A 22,330-nucleotide genomic window follows, 5' to 3' on the forward strand; every position below is an offset into this window, starting at 1 on the left:
TCGAGAGGGGCTTTGCCTTGGTCGAGGGATTCACCTTCACCAACAGCCTCCAGAGATGCTTCGCCCTTGCCAAACCATAAGGACCACCAAACCATAACATCTTTATGCTGCTGTGCTTGCTCTATGTAACTTGCTGGCTGTAACGACTAAATTTCCCTGGTGTGGGATCAATAAAGTCCTATCTTGTCTTATCTTTTCTGTCAAAAGTACTGGAACGTGCTGTAACCTCGCAACTAAAAGACCACCTCTCCAACAATAACATGCACAAAACATTTCAATCTGGATTAATATCACAAATTGCCTCCTCTTCTCCTCCGACGCCAGAAAACTCAGCATTCTCATCCTCCTCGACCTCAGCGCCACATTTGACATCATCACTCACTGCATCCTTCTCGCCCGACTGGAAACTACCTTTCATATCACCAGCTCTGCCCTCAACTGGTTCAAGTCATATGTCTCTGACAGACTTCAATTCATCTCCATCAATAACTGCAAATTCCCAACTGCTCCCCTCTCCCAAGGTGTCCTGCAAGGTTCAGTCCTGGGCCCCCTCCTATTCATCATGTACCTGTTTCCTCTCTGTCACATAATCCACTGCCATGGTCTCTAGTTCCAGTGCTTTGCCGATGACATCCAGCTCCTCATCTCCACCAAAACAATCTCCGCTGCCACTGACTCAACCCTGACCAACTGCATCACTGAAATAAAATCCTGGCTCCAAGACAATTTCCTCAAACTCAGCTGTGACAAATCAGAAATCATCATTATTGGACTAAAATCACTCTGTAAATCCAGCCCCACCTTCTTTCACCTCAAGAACATCGCCCAACCCTGGCCATCCCTCTCCTCCACAGCTGCAGAAACCCACATCCACACCTTCATCACCTCTCGTCTGGACTACTGCAACTACAACTTTATGGTTCATCCACAAATATTCTCAATAAGCTCCGATACATCCAAAACTCTGCCACCCATCTGCTCACCTACTCTCGGACCTGTGACCACATCACCCCTGTCCTCTACAAGCTCCATTGGCTTCCAATGCCCCAGAGAATCTGTTTTAAATTCCTCCCCATGACCTCCTCATGACCTTCAAAGCCCTCAATAACCTGATCAGGGTTTGGACATTGAGATTGTGGGAGGTTACAAATACCTGGGTGTCCACCTCAACCACAAACGAGAGACTGGACAAACAACACAGAAGTCCTGTACAGGTAGGGCCCAAGTCGTCTCCACCTTCTTCTCCTAAGAAGACTTAGAGAAGGTCCTTTGGAGTATGTAGGACACTGTTAAGAACATTTTATGACTCTGTGGTGGCATCTGCAGTTTTCTATGCAGTGGTCTGCTGGGGCTGTGGCAGCTCAGAGAGGGAGAGCAAGAGATTGAACAAACTGGTCAGGAAAGCTGACAACCCATCCCACGTAAGCAGCACCTTCAGCAGCAGACTGCTGCACCCAGTCTGTAAGAAGGAACGCTACCACAGGTCCTTCATTCCAACTGTTCAACTCTAGTGAACTGTGTGCAACTCTGTGCAATTCTCCATTCCCTGTACAACTGTTTACATTTTTTTTCCCATTAGCAATAATATTTTACATACTGCCACATACCTTTTTATCCAATCCAATGTGCAATACTGAAAAATACTGTACTCCCTTGTACAGAATGTGTATATGCAAAGTTTTGATTATTATTATTTTTTTCTATTTTGTATTTTATTCCTCTCGATGTCTTTTTATACCTTTTAATAATACTGCTGCTGCCTGCAACACCAAAATTTCCCCTATGGGGCATTAAAACAGTGTTATCTTGTTATGGACTGCAAGGAAGGCAAGGATCCAGAATGCAGAGAGGTAGTTCGAACACAGTTTATTAATCAAAAGTAACAACACAAATCTCCCGATGGGAATAATGCAGCTCAGGCAGGCGAAAAAAACAAAATTACTGCTGGAGGGAAAAACTCAGCAGCCAACTAGTAAGGGTACAAAAAAAATTACCATTAGGGAGAAAATGCACACAGGCAGGCAAAACACAAAGACCACTACTGGAGGAGAACTCAGCAACCACTAGTAAGGGAATGAAAAATCACTGTTAGGGAAGAAAGCACAAAGGCAAAAAAAAAATGAACTCACAGAAGTGAACCAAAAAGATGCAGCGAGATAACACGTCAGCTGGAGAAGCGTGGACATGTGCGAGAATAGTCTGGCTCAGGAGTGTGAGAGAAGCCAGCTTAAAAAGGAGAGTCCTGATGATCCAGGATTAAGGACAGGTGTGTCCAGCTGCCGCTCACCTCAGAGGAGATCGGCCCTGCCCCTGCCACACTCCAGCCCTGGAGAAACGCAGAGGCAGAATCAGAGCAGCCAGAAACACAGCCATAACATATCTTATCTTATTGTACATTCTGATACTGACTAACACTTAATCTCCCTTGCTTCAACTTCACGTGATTTTTTTTTATAGTGTATAATTCAACTGACATTCCAATTGCTTTCATCTTTTCATTTTTACATTATAGTTCAAGTGATCAGCTAAGTCAGCTGAAAACTGACTTGCTTTCAGTTCTTACTCTTATCTGTGCCATATTTAAGATTTAAATTTAAGATATACTTATTGATATATTAATCAAAGCACACACATCCATACAGAAAGCCCCCTGACCCCCCCCCCCCACAAGTCCTCAGGCAAGAATCAAACCTGGGACCTTCTAGCTGTGAGGCGACAGTGTTACCACCATGCACCTAGAAAGATCCAAGAAAATGTACTAATCCACAGAGGGAGATGAATTAGATGAATGAGAGGAGAGAATATAAAAACTTTTGTTACAGTTGTCTTTTATTCAGTGTGAATTCTTTGTGGTACTTGGATGGATTAGTATCACTGACTGACAACATTCTTCCTTCCAGGCTACAATGCATCATCAACAGCGTCATGCCTTACTGTTGGCCACGTTACAAATGGTAGTGCATCACTGCTTACTGCATGCAAGGCTGCTTTGTAAACTGTCATGCTATTCATTCTGACCAGCAGGCCTAATACTGAACTCTAGTGTTCAGCAGCATATCCATGAAGGAATGTGTTGAGGTGTTGCCCTGAGCTGGGGGGGTAGGACTAGCCATGCGAGTGACAGACTAAGAATGGAGGGATTATGGTTCCTCCTGTCAAACTAAGAAGCAGGTTCTTCCCAAAGCTGCAAAGCTTTGATCCACTTTCCCACTTTGGGATTTTCCAAATTCCCCATACTGATGATTTCTATGATGATGAGAGCCAGGAGGATGTTTTCCTGAAGGTCATATGAGAAGTTTATCTTCTTATACCTTATAGAATGCCCATTGAATGTAACCAATTTTTATTTATTTTTTTATTTATTTTTTTTTCAATGAAAAGCCCCCTGGGTAGATTTAAATAGATAAAATCAGTTTGAGACTACAGTGTAGAGAGAGAGAGCTGGTATTTATCACGTTGTGGGGACAAAAATCTGTTTACACAGTCACACTGTGGGGAAATCGTCTACTCACTATACCATCTTTTCAGTCAGTTAGTCAGTCCAGTCAGTCCGGAATCCGGTCTGGGATCTGTCCGCTGGCGTCTGGCGTGGAAAGCGGACTGGCTTCCGTCAACAACGGAGTGATCCAAATGGCGAACCCACTGATTCGCGGAAGACGAAATGGAGACGGCGCACGAACCAGTACTGTCTAACTTACAAGCGTGCTGCTCCGACACTTCTTCTACACTCTCTCCCTCTGAACCCCCCTCCGAGGACGCGGATGTGGGAGTATTTTAAAACTGCCGCGAGCCGGAGCAAATGGGATTAGGGAACGTCTGCATCCGGGGTATAAACTGAGGATGACGTAAGGTGCAACTTATTCGAGTTGTCACAACCCGCCTTATGGGGACAAAATGCAGGTCCCCTTAATGTAAATCATTAAATTTTAGGGTGCAGACTGAGGATAGGGTTACAGGTTAGGTAAGGTTAGGTTAGGTATAGGCAAATGGTGGTTATGTTTGAGTAAGGGCGCAGTGCTCTTGGGGGAGCACTGCGAGAGGCACAGGCTCTCGGGGGCTCAAAAGATCTTTGATCCTTAAAAAATACTTAAAGGCCAAAAATGCATGGTGGATTGGGCAATGGTGCAGGCAGGCAGCGGGAACTTGTATGTTTATCAAAGTACCCCCTCTTTCAGGGGTCTCTGCTATCACATTTAGGGCTGTCATTAGTTAAAAAGAGCAAGCTTTATAGACTATAATAAGAGAATAAATAATAAGTGCTAAGATATGAATGTAAGAAGTTAGACACAGAACAAGAGGGATTAGTAAAACATAAGTGCTAAAAGCATATAAAAGAAGTGCCTTTAAACAAGTGCTGTTTATATATGAAACATGAAATAGTAAAGGAGGTTAAAAGGAGAGAGTGTTAAAAACAATAAAGTAGTGTATATATGAAACATAAAATAGTAATATAAATAAAATCGTTTTTTGTTAAGAAAGGAGGTTAAAAGGAGAGAGTGTTAAAAACAATAAAGAAAGTTAGGGTTAGGGTAAGGCTCCAGGAACTGAATGTAAGTCTATGTAATGTCCCCTCAAGTGATAAAAACACAACGTGTGTGTGTGTGTGTGTGTGTGCGTGTGCGTGTGCGTGTGCGTGTGTGTGTGTGTGTGTGTGTGTGTGTGTGTGTGTGTGTGTGTGTGAGAAGACAAATTCAAATGCTGCCAGCTGTGTTATGCAGTTGGTCATTAAAGGAAGCATTCTCCCACTGAGAAGTGATATATGGACCAGTTAGTTGCTTTCAGCCATGTGCTTATATCCAATAACTTGCGGGTGCGATTGAGTTCTCACTGTTAACTTTTTATTCACAACAGACAACAACACTCTGTCTTCGTTTCTCTTACACTCTTAGTTTACGTTAGCCGTTACACTTGTTGCCGTAACATGAGCCACACCTGTCACACCTGTCACACCTGACCCCCCCCCCCCCCCCCCCAAACACCACAGGAGCCCACAAAACCCATGCATGAACAGGAATTGTGGCATCCTCCTCTGATGCAAGGTGGAGTTTGGAGTGGGGTGTGGAGCATAAGCATCAGCTCCGGTTCGGTAGTGTCTTGGTCGGGGGCAGAAACTGGGCTGGGGAGAGCAGGTTGGCCACCACCTTCTCCCTGCCAGGAGTAGGTGTGTGGTGAAATTGTTCGGCTGGAGCCTCTCCATCCAGCGATGCATCCTCAGTGGTTTGGGCCCCAGGGCAAATGCCACCGGGGGTTCAGAGCCCAATGCAGTTGGGACAACACAGCCTCGATTGCTGTGTTAGTGGCGTCTCAGGTCACAAAGGTAGGACTTGCCAGATCAAAGCATGCAAGCACCAGTGGTGGCGTGAGCTGTCACTTGAGTGGACGGACAGTGACTGAGCAGGCAGGGGTCCATGTCCAGGCTGTGTCCTGTTTCAGGCGCTCATGTAGTGGGGCGGTGGTCATGGAGTATTGGGGAAGGAAACGCAGATAGAAACCTGTCATCCCCAGGAATGACAACAGCTGGGCGAGGCAGGACAGCTCTGGGAGACGCTGCAAGGCGTCCATGTTACAATGGAATGGGCTGAGGCCGTTGGCGGTAAGGCGAAACCCCACAAATTCAATGGTGGGCACAGCGAAAATGCAATTCTCCCCGTTCAGCGTGAGGTTGTGGCCAGCAAGGACATTGAGGACCCTATGCAGGCGCTCGTCATGGAGGGCTGGTGTCAAGGTAATGTTGTCCAGTAATGTAGATGACCACGTCGGAGATGCCAGAAAAGATGATAGCGATGATAGATGATAAGACGATAAAGAACTAGCCTCCACTGTGTCGGCTATGAGGCTGCTGCTTTGCTCATAGTTGTATAAAACATATTTGTGTTTATTGCGGCTTTTGTGATTATTTCATTTGTGGGTCACCAAGAGTAAAAGCAGTAAATTGTGTTTCGTGCTGTGTGTCAGTCACAGGCAGAAGGTAACAGCTGATTTCACATTAGCTTAAAGTGGTGATGAAATTTCTGAGAAGTGAAAGAGCTGATATTTGCCACATGTTTTGTGTTAAAAATGTGTCCAACTTGTACAAACCATCAGGTTTAAAGGGTTTGTCTCTCATTTTATTTTCCATTTTATTTTCCATTTTCCAGTTTTCCACTTTTTCCAGAAAAAAAAAAAAAAAAAAAAAAAAAAAAAAAAAAAAAAATATATATATATATATATATATATATATATATATATATATATATATATATTAGGGCTGTCAGTTTAATGCGTTAATTAGATTAATTAATTACGCTGCAAATTAACGCGCTATAAAAATTAACGCAATTAATTATGAGTGGCAAGTCAATGCGCAAGCATTTTAAATTTGGCCCTTTGAGTGACCCGTAGGCTGCAGTGGCAGGTCGCATCCTACCTGCGCCACTAGTCAAAAGCGGGGTGACAACAGACATGGATGCGACACCGGAGAGCGAGGCAAGTCTACTTGGACCTTTGAACGGCAAGTTTATTTATAAAAAGAACAAAGACAGGACTATTAACAAGAACGCAGTGATTTGTACCTTGTGTAAAAAAGAATTTTCCTATCACCGTAGCAGCTCCAGCCTGAATTATCATTTAAACGCTAAACATGTAGTTGCTGCTAGTGCCGCTAGTGCTACCGTGAGCTCACTCCGCCAACCCACACTTGCTGAGTTAGGAAAACGAATGAGCAAAGCCACGACAGAAAAACTGACAAACTCAATCGCAAAGTGGGTTGCTGCTGATTGCAGGCTGATTTCAATCGTGGAAGAGGGCCTAAAAGAGGCGTTTCAGATAGCGTCATCTGACTCTAATTTCCAGCTACCGTCGAGAACTACAGTGATGAAAAGAATTCACCAGCAAATATAAAGCATAAATTGTCACCACATAATGTGTGACACCTTTGACCGACTTCATTCCTTCTCATTATTTCAAGTTCTGCGCTCATTCTTGCACAGAATATTTGATGAGAAACTTTTAACTTTATTTGTCGCTCTTTTTCTTTTTTTTAAAAATAAACTGAAAATTTGGATTATCCAACTTTCTTTGCTCACAGTTTCCACTGTAATCCATGTCACTTTGAATGCTAACATTTCTACAGTTTGTTTGAACCGTACATCCATCAAGTCGAGACCACATGTCTCTGCAGCTAGACGTGTGTTATTCTCTGAATGTGGCGACTTGCTAAAAAATATAGAGAGTAGTGTGAATGAGTATAGCTTTCCGCTGTTCAGCGCTAGCATCAGCTAAACCCACAGCTGCGATGAATGTTTCAGATGATTCATGCCAGCAAGCCCACAGGGTGGGGCGAGGAATGGGGGAAGCGGTTAGAACAACAACTACATCTTTGTTGCCAATGTTATATCCAATAACTTGCAGTTGCAATTGAGTTCTCCCTGTTAACTTTTTATTCACACCTGACAACAGCAACACTCTGTCTTGGGCTCTCTTACACTCTTGGTTTACATTAAGCCGTTACACTTGTTGCCATAACATGAGCCACACCTGCACAACACACACGCACATACACAACATGCTTCATTTTCCATTTGACACAGTGTGATAGAGCAAACAGAGATGGACAAATTGAAGGAATTCATACCTACATCCAGCTCCTCATAACAAACTGGATGGAGAAAGGTTCAAGAATAAGGGCAAATGAAAAACAGAAGGTAAAATTCAAATTTTTAATTTGATTAAACTGCTAACAACTAGCTATTGGGGACCAGATTATTCCTGAGAGCAAAAGTGTTCATTTCACAAGTTACATCACCAATGCATGAAACTTTAGTTTAGCAAAACAAAATGGCAAACTGACTCGACTTTGCTACAACATAACAATCTCAGATCTCTCATTCATCATGTTTTTTAATGTGCTGTAGAGAGCAATGGAGAGCAAGCTGTGCCCAGCATACCATTCCACAGTGTTACTGTTAATAAGGGTCCCCTCTCAATACACAAAGCAGTGTGTACTTCTGATGGTAGTAACACACTACCAATAAATATGTCCTGTATATCCCAAGAGCTCACACTTGGCACGGCACTTTCTTGGGTCTACAATACATCTACCAAGTATGAAGTTGATCAAATGATCAGATGAATGACTTGGAAGGAAATCATAGGACAGACAGATACATACATCCTTCAATTTTAGTAAGATGCAGATGATGCTCAATTTCACAGTAAAGGCCAAAGACTAGTGCTGAACTAAGCTCCCTGTCAAAGCCCACCCCCACCCGGCCTTCGGCAAATCAGATCACTCCTTGGTCCTGCTGCTCCCATCCTATAGGCAGAGACTGAAGCGCGAGCAGCCTGTGACGCAGACAGTACAGCGCTGGTCGAACCAATCAGACACCACCCTGCGGGACTGTTTCTCCTCCACGGACTGGAACATATTTCGAGCTGCTGCCAGCAGCAACATCAATGAGTACACTGAGCATCAACATCAATGAGTACACTGAGCACATGAGAGGATGCATCAGCAAATTCTTCGATGACGTCGTACCGCAAGTGACCACCCGGACATTCCCCAATCAGAAGCCATGGGTTAACAGAGCAGTCCACTCAGCGCTTAGAACATGGACAACAGCCTTCCACACCGGCAACCCGAGTGAGTACAAGAAAGCCCAGTACGAACTCAGAAGCTGTATCAAATCAGCTAAGAGCCAATACAGGGAAAAGATAGAGTCATGCTACAGTGACTCTAACAGCAGGAACATGTGGAGAGGGCTCAGGACCATCACAGACTACAGGGGAAAGAGCTGCAGCATGGGGGAGGTGTCTGCTTCTCTCCCTGAGCAGCTGAACTCCTTCTATGCCAGTTTTGAGGACAACAGCAAGCAGGAGGTATTGCTGAAACAAGACAAGTGCCCTTACCAGCTATCCCAGGTTGATGTATGTAAAAGCCTTAAAAGGGCGAAAACACACAAAGCTCCTGGACCAGACAACATCCCAGGCCATGTCCTCAAAGCATGTGCACACAAACTGACAGACATTTTCAACTTTTCCCTGCTCCAGTCTGTAGTCTCCACATTCTTCAAGAAAACCACAATCATCCCGGTACCTAAAAAGTCTAATGTGAGCTGCTTAAATGACCTTCAGCCTATAGCACTCACCTCCACCATCATAAAGTGCTTTGAAAGGTCAGATAAGGCTCACATCTCAGCCTCCCTGCCCTCCACACACATCCCTCTACAGTTTGCCTAAAGGCCTAACAGATCCACAGATGATGCAATAGCATTTGCACTCCACACTGCCCTCTCTCACCTGGACCAGAGGAACGCATATGTGCGAATGCTGTTCATCGACTTCAGCTCTGCTTTTATGTGCATTGTCCCATCAAAACTCGCCATGAAGCTCAAGGCCCTGAGCATCAGCTCCTCCCTGTGCAGCTGGATCCTAGACTTCCTGACGAACAGACCACAGATGCTGCAGATCGGCAACATCTCCTCCTCCACACTGACTCTGAACACTGGGGCCCCCCAGGGGTGTGTCCTTAGCCCTCTGCTTTTCTCCCTCGATACCCATGACTGTACATCCAAGCACAGCTCCAACACCATCATTAAATTTGCTGACAATACCACCATCGGCTGCATCACAGGCGGTGATGAGTCAGCCTACAGAGAGGCGGTGAGAGCACTGATGTCATGGTGCAGTGATGACAACCTCCTGCTCAACGTCAGCAAAACCAAGGAGATGATCGTGGACTACAGGAGACTTCAGGGAGGAGAACACGCCCCAATCCACATCGAGGGAGCAGCAGTGGAGAGAGTCAGCAGCTTCAGGTTCCTGGGGATCAACATCAGAAAGGATCTCAGCTAGACTCACCACACAGACCTGACTGTAAGGTCTGCAAGACAGCGCTTCCTCTTCCTGCAGCGTTTGAAGAGGTTTGGCATGAACATTAGGATACTGTCAAACTTCTACAGATGCACCATCGAGAGTATCCTGGCTGCTAACATCACGGCGTGGTATGGCAGCTGCACCGCCCTGGAGCGCAAAGCACTGCAGAGGGTAGTAAAATCAGCCCAGCACATCACCAGAGCAGAGCTGCCAGCCCTCCAGGACATCTACAGCCAGCGCTGCAGCAGGAAGGCCAAGAGGATCCTCTCTGACCCCAGCCACCCCAGCCACAGACTGTTGATGCTCCTGTCCGGCAGGCGGTTCAGGAGGATCCGCACTAAAATCAGCAGGTTCATGGACAGTTTTTACCCACAGGCCATCAGACTGCTAAAGTTGAACTGCTATACAGTACATGCATACACACACACACACACACGCATGCACGCACACACACACACACACACACACACACACACACACACACACACACACACACACACACACACACACACACACACACTCGCACCTCTAGTGTTTTTATTCTATTCTAGTGTTTTCATTCTATTTCTAGTTTTTTTTATTCTATTTTTATTCTATCTTTTATAAAGCTGCTACCTCTATTTTATTCAAATTTATTTTTATATGTTTATATTTTATACTTGAATATTTTGCACTGTGAAGTTGAGTTGGCACCAAGCACAAAAAAAAAATCATTACTGGTGACGATGTTACAGTTTTACAAGTATATGACAATAAAAGAATCTTGAATCTTGAATCAATTGACTGCTCTGAAAATGGCTCTTTTGCAATTGTCCAATCGTAGCTTTATCAACGGTAGGCATGACAGGCCTATGCTCCTCCTCCTCCTCCTCCTCCTCCTCTGGTAGCTGGTTTCTGTCTGGGCTTGTGATTTCTCATCTTGTTTTCTGTATTTATTTTAATTTTCCTTAAACTTGAAAGTTTAAATTTTTGGCTGAATTGGACATCTAAAGGCATATTTTATGGACAAATATTTAAAAGTTGTGGATGACCCTTGCGACCTCTGGTATTTCACTGATACACTCTGCACTGGCCTACTGAGAAAAAGCCTGCTTCGGCCTACCAACAGAAAAAGCCTGCTGGCAGCTAAAGCTTACTAGCACCAAGATGCCTCCTTTTTCCACAGATGACCTCTACAAACTTCTGCAGCAGGTTGCAGTGTTAGAAACTTAAGTTCAGTGTGTGGAAATAAATGTAGAAGTGAACGGACTTTGTAGAAATGAGAGCACTTTGCTGCTGACTCAAAACAGCAGACTGGAGAATGCTAACATCCAGCTAATTAGCTCTGATACAGCTCCCTCAAAAATAAAGGGCTGTGTACCGGGCAATAAATCTGCCAGTATTAGTCCTCCCTGGAATGCTCTCGGGGCAAAGGCCATGAGTATATCAGCTGATATAGGGAGACGTCCAACAGGTAGAACCTAGCACCCAGAGATCTGTGATGCGACAGGCTGGCCTGCGTTATCATCCTCCTCAAAACCTGTGCAGAGTAAGACACAGCCGTGGATAAAAGTTAAAGGGAAGATGAGCAACAAAGCTCCCAAACCAGCTAGTGTGCAGTTACAAAATCAGTTTGCTCCACTACTGCAGGACCCTGGATCTCCAACTGAAAACCTGGATAACTTCTTGGACTCACAGAGAAGGGTAAGGCCTGACAGGAAGTCAGAAACTAGAAAGCTACAAGGAAAGCTACTGACTGGTCCTGAGACTCTGGTTGTTGGTGATTCTGCTATTAAAGATGTGCGAAGAATGTACAGCAGAAACACAAAAGTGTTGTGCTCTCCTAATGATACAGTCTCCAACATGACCGACAAAATCCTCAGTATTGTTGCAGAAATTCCAACTCTGACATACCTTGTACTGCACACAGGGGCAAATGATATTGCAAAACGACAATCTGAAGTGCTCAAATGAGATTTAGGTAAACTGCTAAATGCAGTGAGCTCTCTGAATGCTGAAGTCTTCTTCAGTGTGCCTTCACCTCCAGTCAGAGGAGGAGGAGGAGAGAGATTCAGCAGATTGTTGGCAGTAAACAGATGGCTTTCAACTGCATGTGATGTCCACTCAGTGCATTTTATTGACAATTTCAACTTTTTCTGGGACCGCAGACATTTTTTCAAAGGAGAAGGACTTTCCCTAAACAAGTCAGGAGTAAAACTTTTTGCCTCCAACCTATCTTTCTTCCTGCGTCACACTGTTCCCACTCCCAAGGACAAGAGACAAGAGGAATCCAAACAAAAGCAGCAAACACCAAAACATGAAGGAGAACCAACTCTTCCCCCGCCTGTATGCTCTAACCATGAGGGATGCCAGAGCAAAAAAGGGGATGCCTCATGTCCTCCACCAGAGGCCACTGCTTGTGAGGATTCACTGAATCCAACCACTAAAACTCCACCTAGGTCACCATCTCCAACCAATAAAATTCTACCTAGGTCACCATCTCCAACTGCCCAAACTCCATCTAGCTCATCATCTTCACTGGGTATCCCATCACCCTCCTCCACCCTGCTGGAGTTTACTGACCAAATGAACAAACTTGTCAGTGCTGGTATCAAGCTTACTCCTCGCCCATCTGGGATCCTGTCCCCCCAAATTCCACCCTGCGCCCTACAAACACCCTTTCACCCTCCACCACCACAGCGCCGACAGGCACCACTACCCTCTCCACGGCTTGATCTGAACCTACTCCAGTCCCCTATTAAGAGCCCAGCACAGCCACCAATTTGTGTTGGCAACTGATGTGTTCTGGGTCCAGCTTTTAAGGCAAATGTTATGCCCGACTTTTCCAAGGAAAAGCCAGGGCCCATTGTGCCAGAAGCTACATTGATTCATGTCTCAATAGGTCGGAGGAGAAGATCGGTCCATCTCTCCAGAAACATTACATCATCGAACAGTATGTTCTAAAACATGGGGATGTTAGACTTTTTAGCACATTTAAGTTAGCTCTTTTAAATGTTAGGTCTTTGGCAGGCATATCATTCTTAATCAATGACTTTATCATCAAGCACAAGCTTGATTTTATGTTTTTAACTGAAACTTGGTTAGGACAAGATAACAGTGCAACAGTTCTCAATGAGTCAGCCCCTCCGAATTTCAGTTTCTTAAGTGAAGTAAGAATGCATAAGAGAGGAGGCGGAGTCACCATTTTGTTTAATGATAGCATTCAATGCAAGAGAGTCTCTTACAGTCAGTTTGAATCTTTTAAATATGTTGCCATTCAATCAAAGTTTCCCTGTCTATCAGTCTCCGTAACCATCTACAAGCCCCCAAAATACAATGCAAAGTTTTCCAATGAGTTTGCCAATCTACTGTCTATTGTTTGTATTGATTTTGACTGTGTTGTGTTAGTGATGGATGTGCTAAAGAAATTTTAAACATCCTGGATCATTTTGGCCTATCTCAACACCTAAAACATTCAACACATAAAAAAAGGCATATATTAGATTTGGTTATCTCCAAAGGGCTTAATATCTCTGAGGTTGTGGTGACGGATGTTGCTCTTTCTGATCATTACTGTGTGTCATTCAAAATGGCCACACCTGCTATTCTTAACAAAAGTGGAACGGAGGTAATCAAAAAGTGTTATATTAATGATAACACCTGTGCAGTATTCACTCAGTCTTTTATACCATCACCAACACTGCCCTCAGCGTCAACTGATGACCTTGTAAATAGTTTCAGTTCCAAAGTTATGACTATTATTGACTCCATCGCCCCAATTAAGACCAAAGTTTTGTCAGGAAGGAAAAAGGCACCTTGGAGAAACACCACACTGGTCAAAGTCCAGAAAAGAGTCTGCAGACAGGCAGAGCGCAGGTGGCGAAAAACCAAACTCCAGGTTCATTATGAAATTTACAAAAACAGCCTCCACACCTATAACCATGAACTAAAGAAGGCAAGGCAAGCATTCTTCTCAGAGATTATCAACAGAAACTGTAATAATGCCCGCACTTTGTTTTCTGTTGTGGACAGACTGACAAACCCCACAGCATCAGTCCCTCCTGAGCTGCTATTCAACAAATCATGCAATGATTCTGCAGCCTTTTTTTTACAAATAAAATTTCAAGGATAAGACAAACAGTGTGCAGCTCCAGCTCAGGCAAGATGATAAATTCTTCTGTGCCTTCTTGTTCTCCAGTTAATCTAGCACATTTTAACCTTCTAGATCATACAAGGCTGACAGAAACTGTATCACAGTTAAAATCCACAACATGCTGCCTTGATACTCTACTAACAAACTTTTAAAAAAAAAATGTTTTTAATTGCATAGCTCCAGATGTGTTGCAGATAATAAATAATTCTCTTCAGTCCGGTCACTTTCCCCAGGCCTTGAAAACTGCAGTAATAAAACCTCTCCTGAAAAAGACTACTCTGGATGCTTCAGTAATAAGTAACTACAGGCCAATATCAAATCTTCCCTTTCTAGGAAAAAATATTGAAAGGGTTGTTTTTCAACAAACGCATGCTGTCATGATGCAGAACAATCTTTTTAATGCATTTCAGTCTGGATTTCATCCACACCACAGCACTGAGACTGTACTTATCAAAGTTTTAAATGACATACATCTGAATAATACTGCTTCCAAAACTTCAGTCTTAGTATTATTAGATCTCAGTGCTGCCTTTCATACGGTTGATCATGACATACTTCTTGACGGACTGGAAAAGTGGGTGGGACTTACTGGCACTGTACTACACTGGTTCAAATCCTATTTACAAGATAGAGACTACTTTGTGTCATTTGGTGAGCATGTGCCTGAACGAAAAATGATGTGTGGGGGTGCTACAAGGGTCCATTCTCGGACCACTTCTTTTCAATATCTACATGTTGCCCCTAGCTCAGATTATGGAGCATCATAATATTTCTTATCATACTTATGCAGATGATACACAACTTTATATTTCTGTGTCATCACATGATTACAGTCCCTTACTTTCACTGAGTGAGTGTATTCATCAAATCAATGAGTGGATGTGCCAGAATTTTCTTCAGGTCAAAGATCAGTGCTCACCTTAACTCCATGTCACTGACAACAACAGATAAAGCCAGAAATCTTGGTGTAATTATTGATTCCGACCTGAATTTTAACACCCATTTAAAGCTGATTACCAAATCAGCCTACTACCACCTGAAAAATATAACCAGAATTAAGGGATGTCTGTCCAAAGAAGACATGGAAAAACTGGTTCATGCATTCATTTTCAGTAGGTTGGACTATTGCAGTGTTTCTCAATTCCGGTCCTGTTTTAGATGTTTCCCTCCTCCACCACACCTGATTCAAATGATTGGCTCGTCATCAAGCTCTGCAGTGGCCTGATAAAAAGCCACTCATTTGAATCAGGTGTGTTGAAGCAGGAAACATCTAAAACATGCAGGCAGGGGGGCCCGAGGACCGGAATTGAGAAACACTGGACTATTGCAATGGAGTCTTTACTGAAAATATATTCTAGATTTATTAACTCGATATGAAGTATCCAGACCTCTCAGGTCATCGGGGACAGGTCTATTGTGTGTTCCCAGAATGAGAACCACACAAAGTGAAGCAGCTTTCAGTTATTATGCTCCTCACCTGTGGAACATTCTCTCTGCACACCTGAGGTCTGCACCAACTGTCAGCTCATTTAAATCAAGGTTGAAAACATTATTATTTGCTACAGCTTTTACTTAAAGTAAATGTATTTGCTCAATGATTTTAATCATTCTAAATACTAAATTATTGTCTTTTTCTGTTTTTAATTTTCCTTTAATTGTATTTTATTTTATTTTTCTATTCTCTTCTAATCTCTTTCTTTCTTTGAAATGTATGATTTTAATGTATTTTTATACTTCTGTAAAGCACTTCGAATTGCCTACTAGTGTATGAATTGTGCTATACAAATAAATTTGCCTTGCCTTGCCTTGCCTTGCCTTTCCTGTCAAGCTTACTACCTACAGCAGTACTGGAGTGTCCAAAGGCAATTGGAGCAGATCATTAACCAACCTAACAACTGTAGTTTGTGTACTTAAAGCTTATGTTAAAAATGCTCTGTTCCTAGCATAAACCCACTGTGTGGGATCCGGCCTGTAAGATACTTCCTTTTACTGTTGCTTGGAAACATGTACTTGGTTGTCAATCACTTTTGTGCCATGCCACATAATAACAGCATCTACTTTCATAAACCATGACATCTAAAACTTACCTGTTCCAGGCTTCCCGTATATGTTGGGAACAAATCACTCCAGCCAGGAGAAGTTTGGCTTTGCTCCATTTTTGTTAGTTTTTGGTTTTACTGGGCAGACCTGCTGCTGCTCTCTTTGCCGCACTGTCATCTTACAGTCAGCCGAAATTTCCCATTTCCCCTGGAATCCAGAATGAATATAAGCCACAAGTGGATATTTACTGTATGGTCTGTGGTGGAGTTTGATTCCCTGCTACACAGAGGACGACATAGTGATGTGCCATGTTATTTCTCAGTTAGCATATTAAGTCATCAGTAGGCATATGGCTTGTTTGACAGAGCATCAGCCTTCTGGACCAACATGCACATGCTTTGTGAATGACATTTCTTTTTTCAAGCCCTGGCCTGTTAATTGTCAGGAGTGTATTTTAGAAAAGGTCAAACACCATTCTGTTAAGTGGTCTGTGTGTGTGCATTTGTGTGTATGTGTGCACTTCTCATTATTCGTATATCCTTGCCTACCTTACCTGTGACAGAGCCTGCTGTGAGGCAGTAATAAACAAAGTCAGCACATAAGGGTGTTATATATCTTCATTCTTTTATTATTTGCTTTTGTGATGAAATGAAACACCTTTCTATTAGAGAAACATGTGATATACATTTAACCATGGCTAATCTTAATCATCTCTTCAAATAAAACATTTATTTGATTTAAATACAATGAAACTGGGCTGAGACACATTCAGATTATAATATCCATGTACAGGTCTGTACAGAAGAGTACAGAAAATAGGTTTCTAACTGTATGTGCATTTTGCAACATTAAAGGGATATACAACGTTTTTTCAAGTTATTTCATTCAGTGTGGCTGTCTGGTGGAGCTGGCAATCAGATGTTTGGCTGGATTAAATTCTAATGGAGTGACTAAAACCTCCACATATTCAACAACTACACAGATACTGTACAAGAACACAGAGGCATATCAACCAATGCGAAGCACAGCTACTAACTATCACCAATAATAAGTAAGCACACTATATTAAAAACGATTAGTCAATAAAAACAATACACAGAGTTTGGGCTTTTGGGGGGGCATAATTTACTGCTGTGATATGCATGGAGAAGGTACTAGCATTGTTAAGTAGGCCTATTTTTACAGTACAATAATAGTGCTGAGGCACATTGGATCATCAAGGTGGTAAATGCTGAAAATGGAAGTGAAATTGCTGCTGATCATTTTGCACAGCTATTATAGATAGCAATATGTGAGTCCTAATGATTTTGGTTATCCCCTTAAATTTTTTTCCATCTCATGCCACCAGTCAGTCAAAGTTATCACTTATCCAGTGAAATATCACAGCATCTGCTACATAAATTAGTACAAAATGTACACAGATATCCATGATATCCTGATGATGCATCGTAAAGAGTTTGGTGACCTGCTCACTTTTCCATCTAGTGCGACCACAGGGTTCACATTTGGGCTTTTTGTGGTGAAAAAACTGGATCAATTTTCATGAAATTTGGTATATTCATGTTCCTCTCAGGATGAATTGCAATCACTTTGGTAATCCCTTCATTTTTTCCGTAGTGCCATCATCAGGTCAAATTTTTAATTTGTCCAGTACTTTGGTTTATCTAATGACATTTCCATTAGTCCAAATTAAGATGGCAACCATGTTAAATGTTGCCTACTTAACATTAGCATTATTGTTATTGTTGCATTTCACTCAAACCGCCAGTGTGCCAAGGTACAGCCTCACAGAGACACTAGCATTACTGCAGACTCTTTTATAATAAAGCCTGCTAAATTGACTGTACTCATTCATGGTACATCTTCTCAAACTTTGGTGTTTAAGCTGACAAACATAAAAATAGGCTGCAAGATAAAAATTAAAAAGTAGGACTTCAGCAACATAAACAATACAACGCTGATGATCCGGCTGCTGTGAACCTGGTACCGTATCATTACTACAGCCTTTTACAATGACATACATTGATTTACTGCCTTCATTTGTTGTGTCAACAAACATTCCCATTTCACACAGTTCAGAACTAAATTTCCAAAGAAACGCTGCTTACATTGGACGGACATTACGACTTGCCTGGCAACAATGTGAGAGAGTACATTTCCAGTGATGTCACAGAGAACCACTTCATTGCTCTGACTACAATGGTCCAGCCCTAATATCTCTTATATGTCTGTAACAGCTCACTGTGTTTCTGATGATTGGACAGTAAAATCCAAATGCCTCGGTACCAGTTTTGTCCTGGGGAGTTACAAGAGGGACAATAGGCATGGGGAATAGAAAAGAAAAAATAATGTGTATCATGACAGACAACAGAGCCAACATTGTTGGAGCTGTTCAAGACCTGAAGTGGCTGTGACTCAACTGTTTTGGCAACAATTTGAATATGGCAATCAACAATGTATTGAACTAAGAAAGAATTAAAACTGACCAGGCCAAAAAATGTCCAACTCATAAATGCTCATACACTGTATATTTTAGTTACTCAAATTTTTTTAATAGGATTAAGTAATGCACTGGGGCTCCAAGTATGGAATGACAGCAAGGATCCTAGAACAGCTACCTGCTATTAGAAGGGTTTTTTCTGATGACAGGAGTCAGCACCAACTATCAACCTTAACCTGGCAGGATGTTGCTGTACTGGTAGTGGTCAGAGATACACTCTGTAGTGGGATTTGCAGATATTATGTCAAGTGAGCGTGATGTGACCATATTGTCCCTATTGCCTCTGCTGCACCTTATGAACGATGTGCTCAAGGAAAAAGAAACTGATGTTAAGATCATGGCAGAAATCAAACACAGAATCTTGGAGCAGCTCAACTTTGATCATGACAACACCCTTCACTTTATGCGTACAACCACTCTCACCCAACCCAATCAATTGACAGCTTGAGGATGAGATGGCAGCCTTCTGCAAAGACACCAAACTACCTGTACTGTAAGTGTCAGAATGGATGATGACGGGCCAATCAGCCAACCAAAAAAGCTAAAACACTTGGCACAGCCAAGCCTCATTGCTCCAGAAATGCAGTGAGCACCTGCTGAGACGGCAAATTATGTTTAAGGAGAGGTAACTGATGGAGATACCCGCATTCTTGAAATGTGGCGGGTGAATAAAAGACGATTCCCCTTACTTGCACAATGGCAACCAGTATGGTTTCTGAGTGCATTTTCAGTAGAGCAGGTAATGTTGTCAAGGATCTAATAAGTCTAAGCTAAATACATATTATTTTGAAGTGATGTTATGTTGGGTGCTTTTTCGCCTGAGCACTTCATGTATCTAAATAATGCAAATAGACTTGTCCTATCTGCTTTTCGGAATTTTACACTATACTTTAAAGCGATGACCTCTCAATTAAATATGCAGTTGTCCATCTTAAGTACATTTTAGAATTCTAAGAGTAAGAAAAAAGGTACTTGTTATCTGAATTTGATTATTGTGAACTGTTTATGGGTGAATAAACACATTTGTGCTGTTTTCATTACCTTAAGAACAACATTTTCAGCAGTTGTAGTAGAAGTAGCAGTATATTAATTTGTTTTAGTTAAAAAACTTATTGGAGTGTCTGTTTGCACCCAGGTAAGAACAGTCACACAGCACCTATTCAGCTATGTCCAGCTCACCGCCCATCAAATCAGATATTTTGAACTATCATCTTGAGCATGGCTCAGCCTTTGATGGAGCTTTGAAATAACTGAAATAACTGAACCTTGAAGCTTTCTGCAAGCAATATAGTTTAAGCTACGTAAATAAACATATATAAAGAGTGTGAATGTTTAGAAAAAGCCTCCTCTGTTCAAACAACAGCCTTTTAAAAGTGCATGTGTCAGTGCTTGGTGTAACAGTATCACAGCATTGTGTTCGGTCTAACGTCTTATCCATAATATTTACAACTCTTATGGAGCACAGAGCAAAGTTTTGGTGAGCAGGCATATGGAGAACAGAGAACTGTCAGATCCTTGGAATCCTTGGATCCTTGAATGGCATGGTGAATTATACATCCTTTAATTAAGTATTTCTAAGGATTTGTAATGCACCCATCACTTGTGCTGATTAGCAGGGCTTAACACAGTGGGACACAGATTCTAGAGATTATTTTTATGACATCTTAGTTCTGATACTAAGCAAGTTAAAATTGCTGGAGTATTGAAGTATTGACAAATTATGATCCACTTGCCAGTCAGCACAAGCCTACATCCCCCTTTCCTTTTTTCATTCCTCCATTGTCACATTTTGTTTTTTTGATTTCACAAACTCCTAATTCTAAATAAAGACACAGCACACAATAAGATAATAAAATGTGGATCTGAAATTAAATCACAGTGGTCTCAGAGTGGACACTTGACCCCACATGACAATGATGGTAACCCCAGTATTAGATCAGCCTGTGCCAACAGTCTCCAAACCAGTAGCACAATTTCTTTGATGAAGTTGGGCAAGTAATCACAGCAGCGACTGGGTTTATAATATAAGAAAGTGCCCAATCAGTAAGCCGTCTCTTTGATGATGTTGGTTGAGAGGGTGTGGTTACTCGAGATGCTAATGGAGTGGCGGGTCAGGGGGTGGAGGTGCCTCCTGGGTTTGTGGCGGCAGGGCATGCAGAAATAGCGTAGCGTGGAAAAGAAGATCTGGCGGTAGGTGGCTGATACCAGGTTGTAGAGGATTGGATTGATGGCCGAGCTTACGTAGAACAGGACGTTGGTCAGCATGTAGAAATAGTGATAGAAGTCATACAAGTCACTGTGAGAGAACAGAAGACAGAGAGCCATTGTTATGTGAGGCACTTTAAACATATTTGTTGAAGATAAAAATTTGGTATCACTGCATTACTATATGAAATCCTTTGGACTCAAGAGAGAATATTCATATCAATTTTGTCCCAGTGCAATTAAATGTAAAAAATTCCAAATATGTAGAAAATTCTATTTGTAAAAAACAACAACAAAAAAAACAAAACAGGTAACAGTCACTGCATTGAAATCAGTGGTTTGAATACCTTTCTTAAATTAAGTATGTGACCAACCAAACTTGCTTAGGGAGCTGTTGTCAGTTTGTAGTGCACACATGTTCCCAGCTGGCTCACCATGTTAGCGGTTACCTCCTCAACAGCAGTTCCTTGCTAACCAGTATACTGACAAAAATCCTGACAAGGCTAAGGCCAGTGCTGTCCTTGTTTAACTGTGAAGAATGTACCATGCAGTCAGAGAGTGGAAATCATAGCTTGCTGGAGAGATACTAATAGAACTCTTATGTTGATTATCGACAGGCTACATTTTTATTCAGCAAATCTGAGAGAGTAATGCCTGGTGGGCCGACTAATGGCTGTTCAGCCTGTGTTACACTATCCCAAGAAATGCTTCCAAATTCATGAGCAGATCAGCTATTGAGGAAGAAGTGTTTCCAAGTTTTTAGAGTAGGTTTTCCACTACTCTCTGGCCTGATTAATACTGCCAAACCTACAGATAGAGGAAGCAACATTTTCTATGCTGGAATAGACACATACTGGATAGTAAGAATGACTTTTGAAGTCAGTATGGTACAGATCTAATCTTCAGCTGTTCAAGGCACATAAAATCAGATTTATGGACAACCATAAAGAGAGGTCTACTGCAGTTGGACTTAAATCCTTTAGAAAATGGAGCATTTTCATTTTATTTGCAGGTCAATAAGGAACTGGAATGTGTTTTTTTTATACACACACACACACACACACACACACACACACACACACACACACACACACACATATATATATATATATATATATATATATATAAAATAATTTTTTCTATGGTCTGCAACACACAAATGAGGTTTAAACCTATGTTTTTAACTGAATGGTCTGACTCGGGGCCTCTGGTCTCTGTTGGACAGGAGAGGGAAGAAAATTAAGCTACACAGCAGGAGAGGAGGGTCTATTGAGGACATAAAGAATACAAAAGATGAGGCAGGAGATTGGAGGAATACAGAAATAGTAGGAAAGGAAACATGTGGATGAGGACGATAAGACATACAAGTGCATAAGAAAACAATCAAGTCAGTGTAATGCAGACACTGAAGTGGTAAAACACAATGTAAAGGAATACAATGTACATACTTAAAGTCTGCAGCTGTTACTTTTTTTCCATTTTTCAAGAGACTTGACACATTTATGGAAACATCATCTATGTTTTAAGCCTCAGAGTAGGTGTTTCCCGTCTCAGCAGCTGATTGACATTGAAATGTGAATATATTGCCATGAAGCAGGAAG

At 42.1% G+C, this 22,330-nt stretch overlaps 1 protein-coding gene and 1 pseudogene across 1 annotated transcript in view; one reads left to right on the forward strand and one right to left on the reverse strand.

Moving 5' to 3' along the window:
* The window catches only part of LOC139335587 (tubulin alpha-1C chain-like), a 328,997-nt pseudogene that overhangs the window by 120,530 nt on the left and 186,137 nt on the right, over positions 1–22,330 (forward strand).
* ntsr1 (neurotensin receptor 1 (high affinity)) overlaps positions 16,634–22,330 on the reverse strand; it is a 59,721-nt gene continuing 54,024 nt past the window's right edge. Inside the window, exon 4 of the mRNA XM_070969124.1 lies at positions 16,634–20,820. Within this exon, the coding sequence (XP_070825225.1) occupies positions 20,565–20,820 (256 nt within the window). The 3' untranslated portion in view covers positions 16,634–20,564. The remainder of the gene's footprint in view (positions 20,821–22,330) is intronic.

This window comes from Chaetodon trifascialis, chromosome 8 (genome assembly GCF_039877785.1).
Source record: "Chaetodon trifascialis isolate fChaTrf1 chromosome 8, fChaTrf1.hap1, whole genome shotgun sequence".
NCBI classification, from domain to species: Eukaryota; Metazoa; Chordata; class Actinopteri; order Chaetodontiformes; family Chaetodontidae; genus Chaetodon; species Chaetodon trifascialis.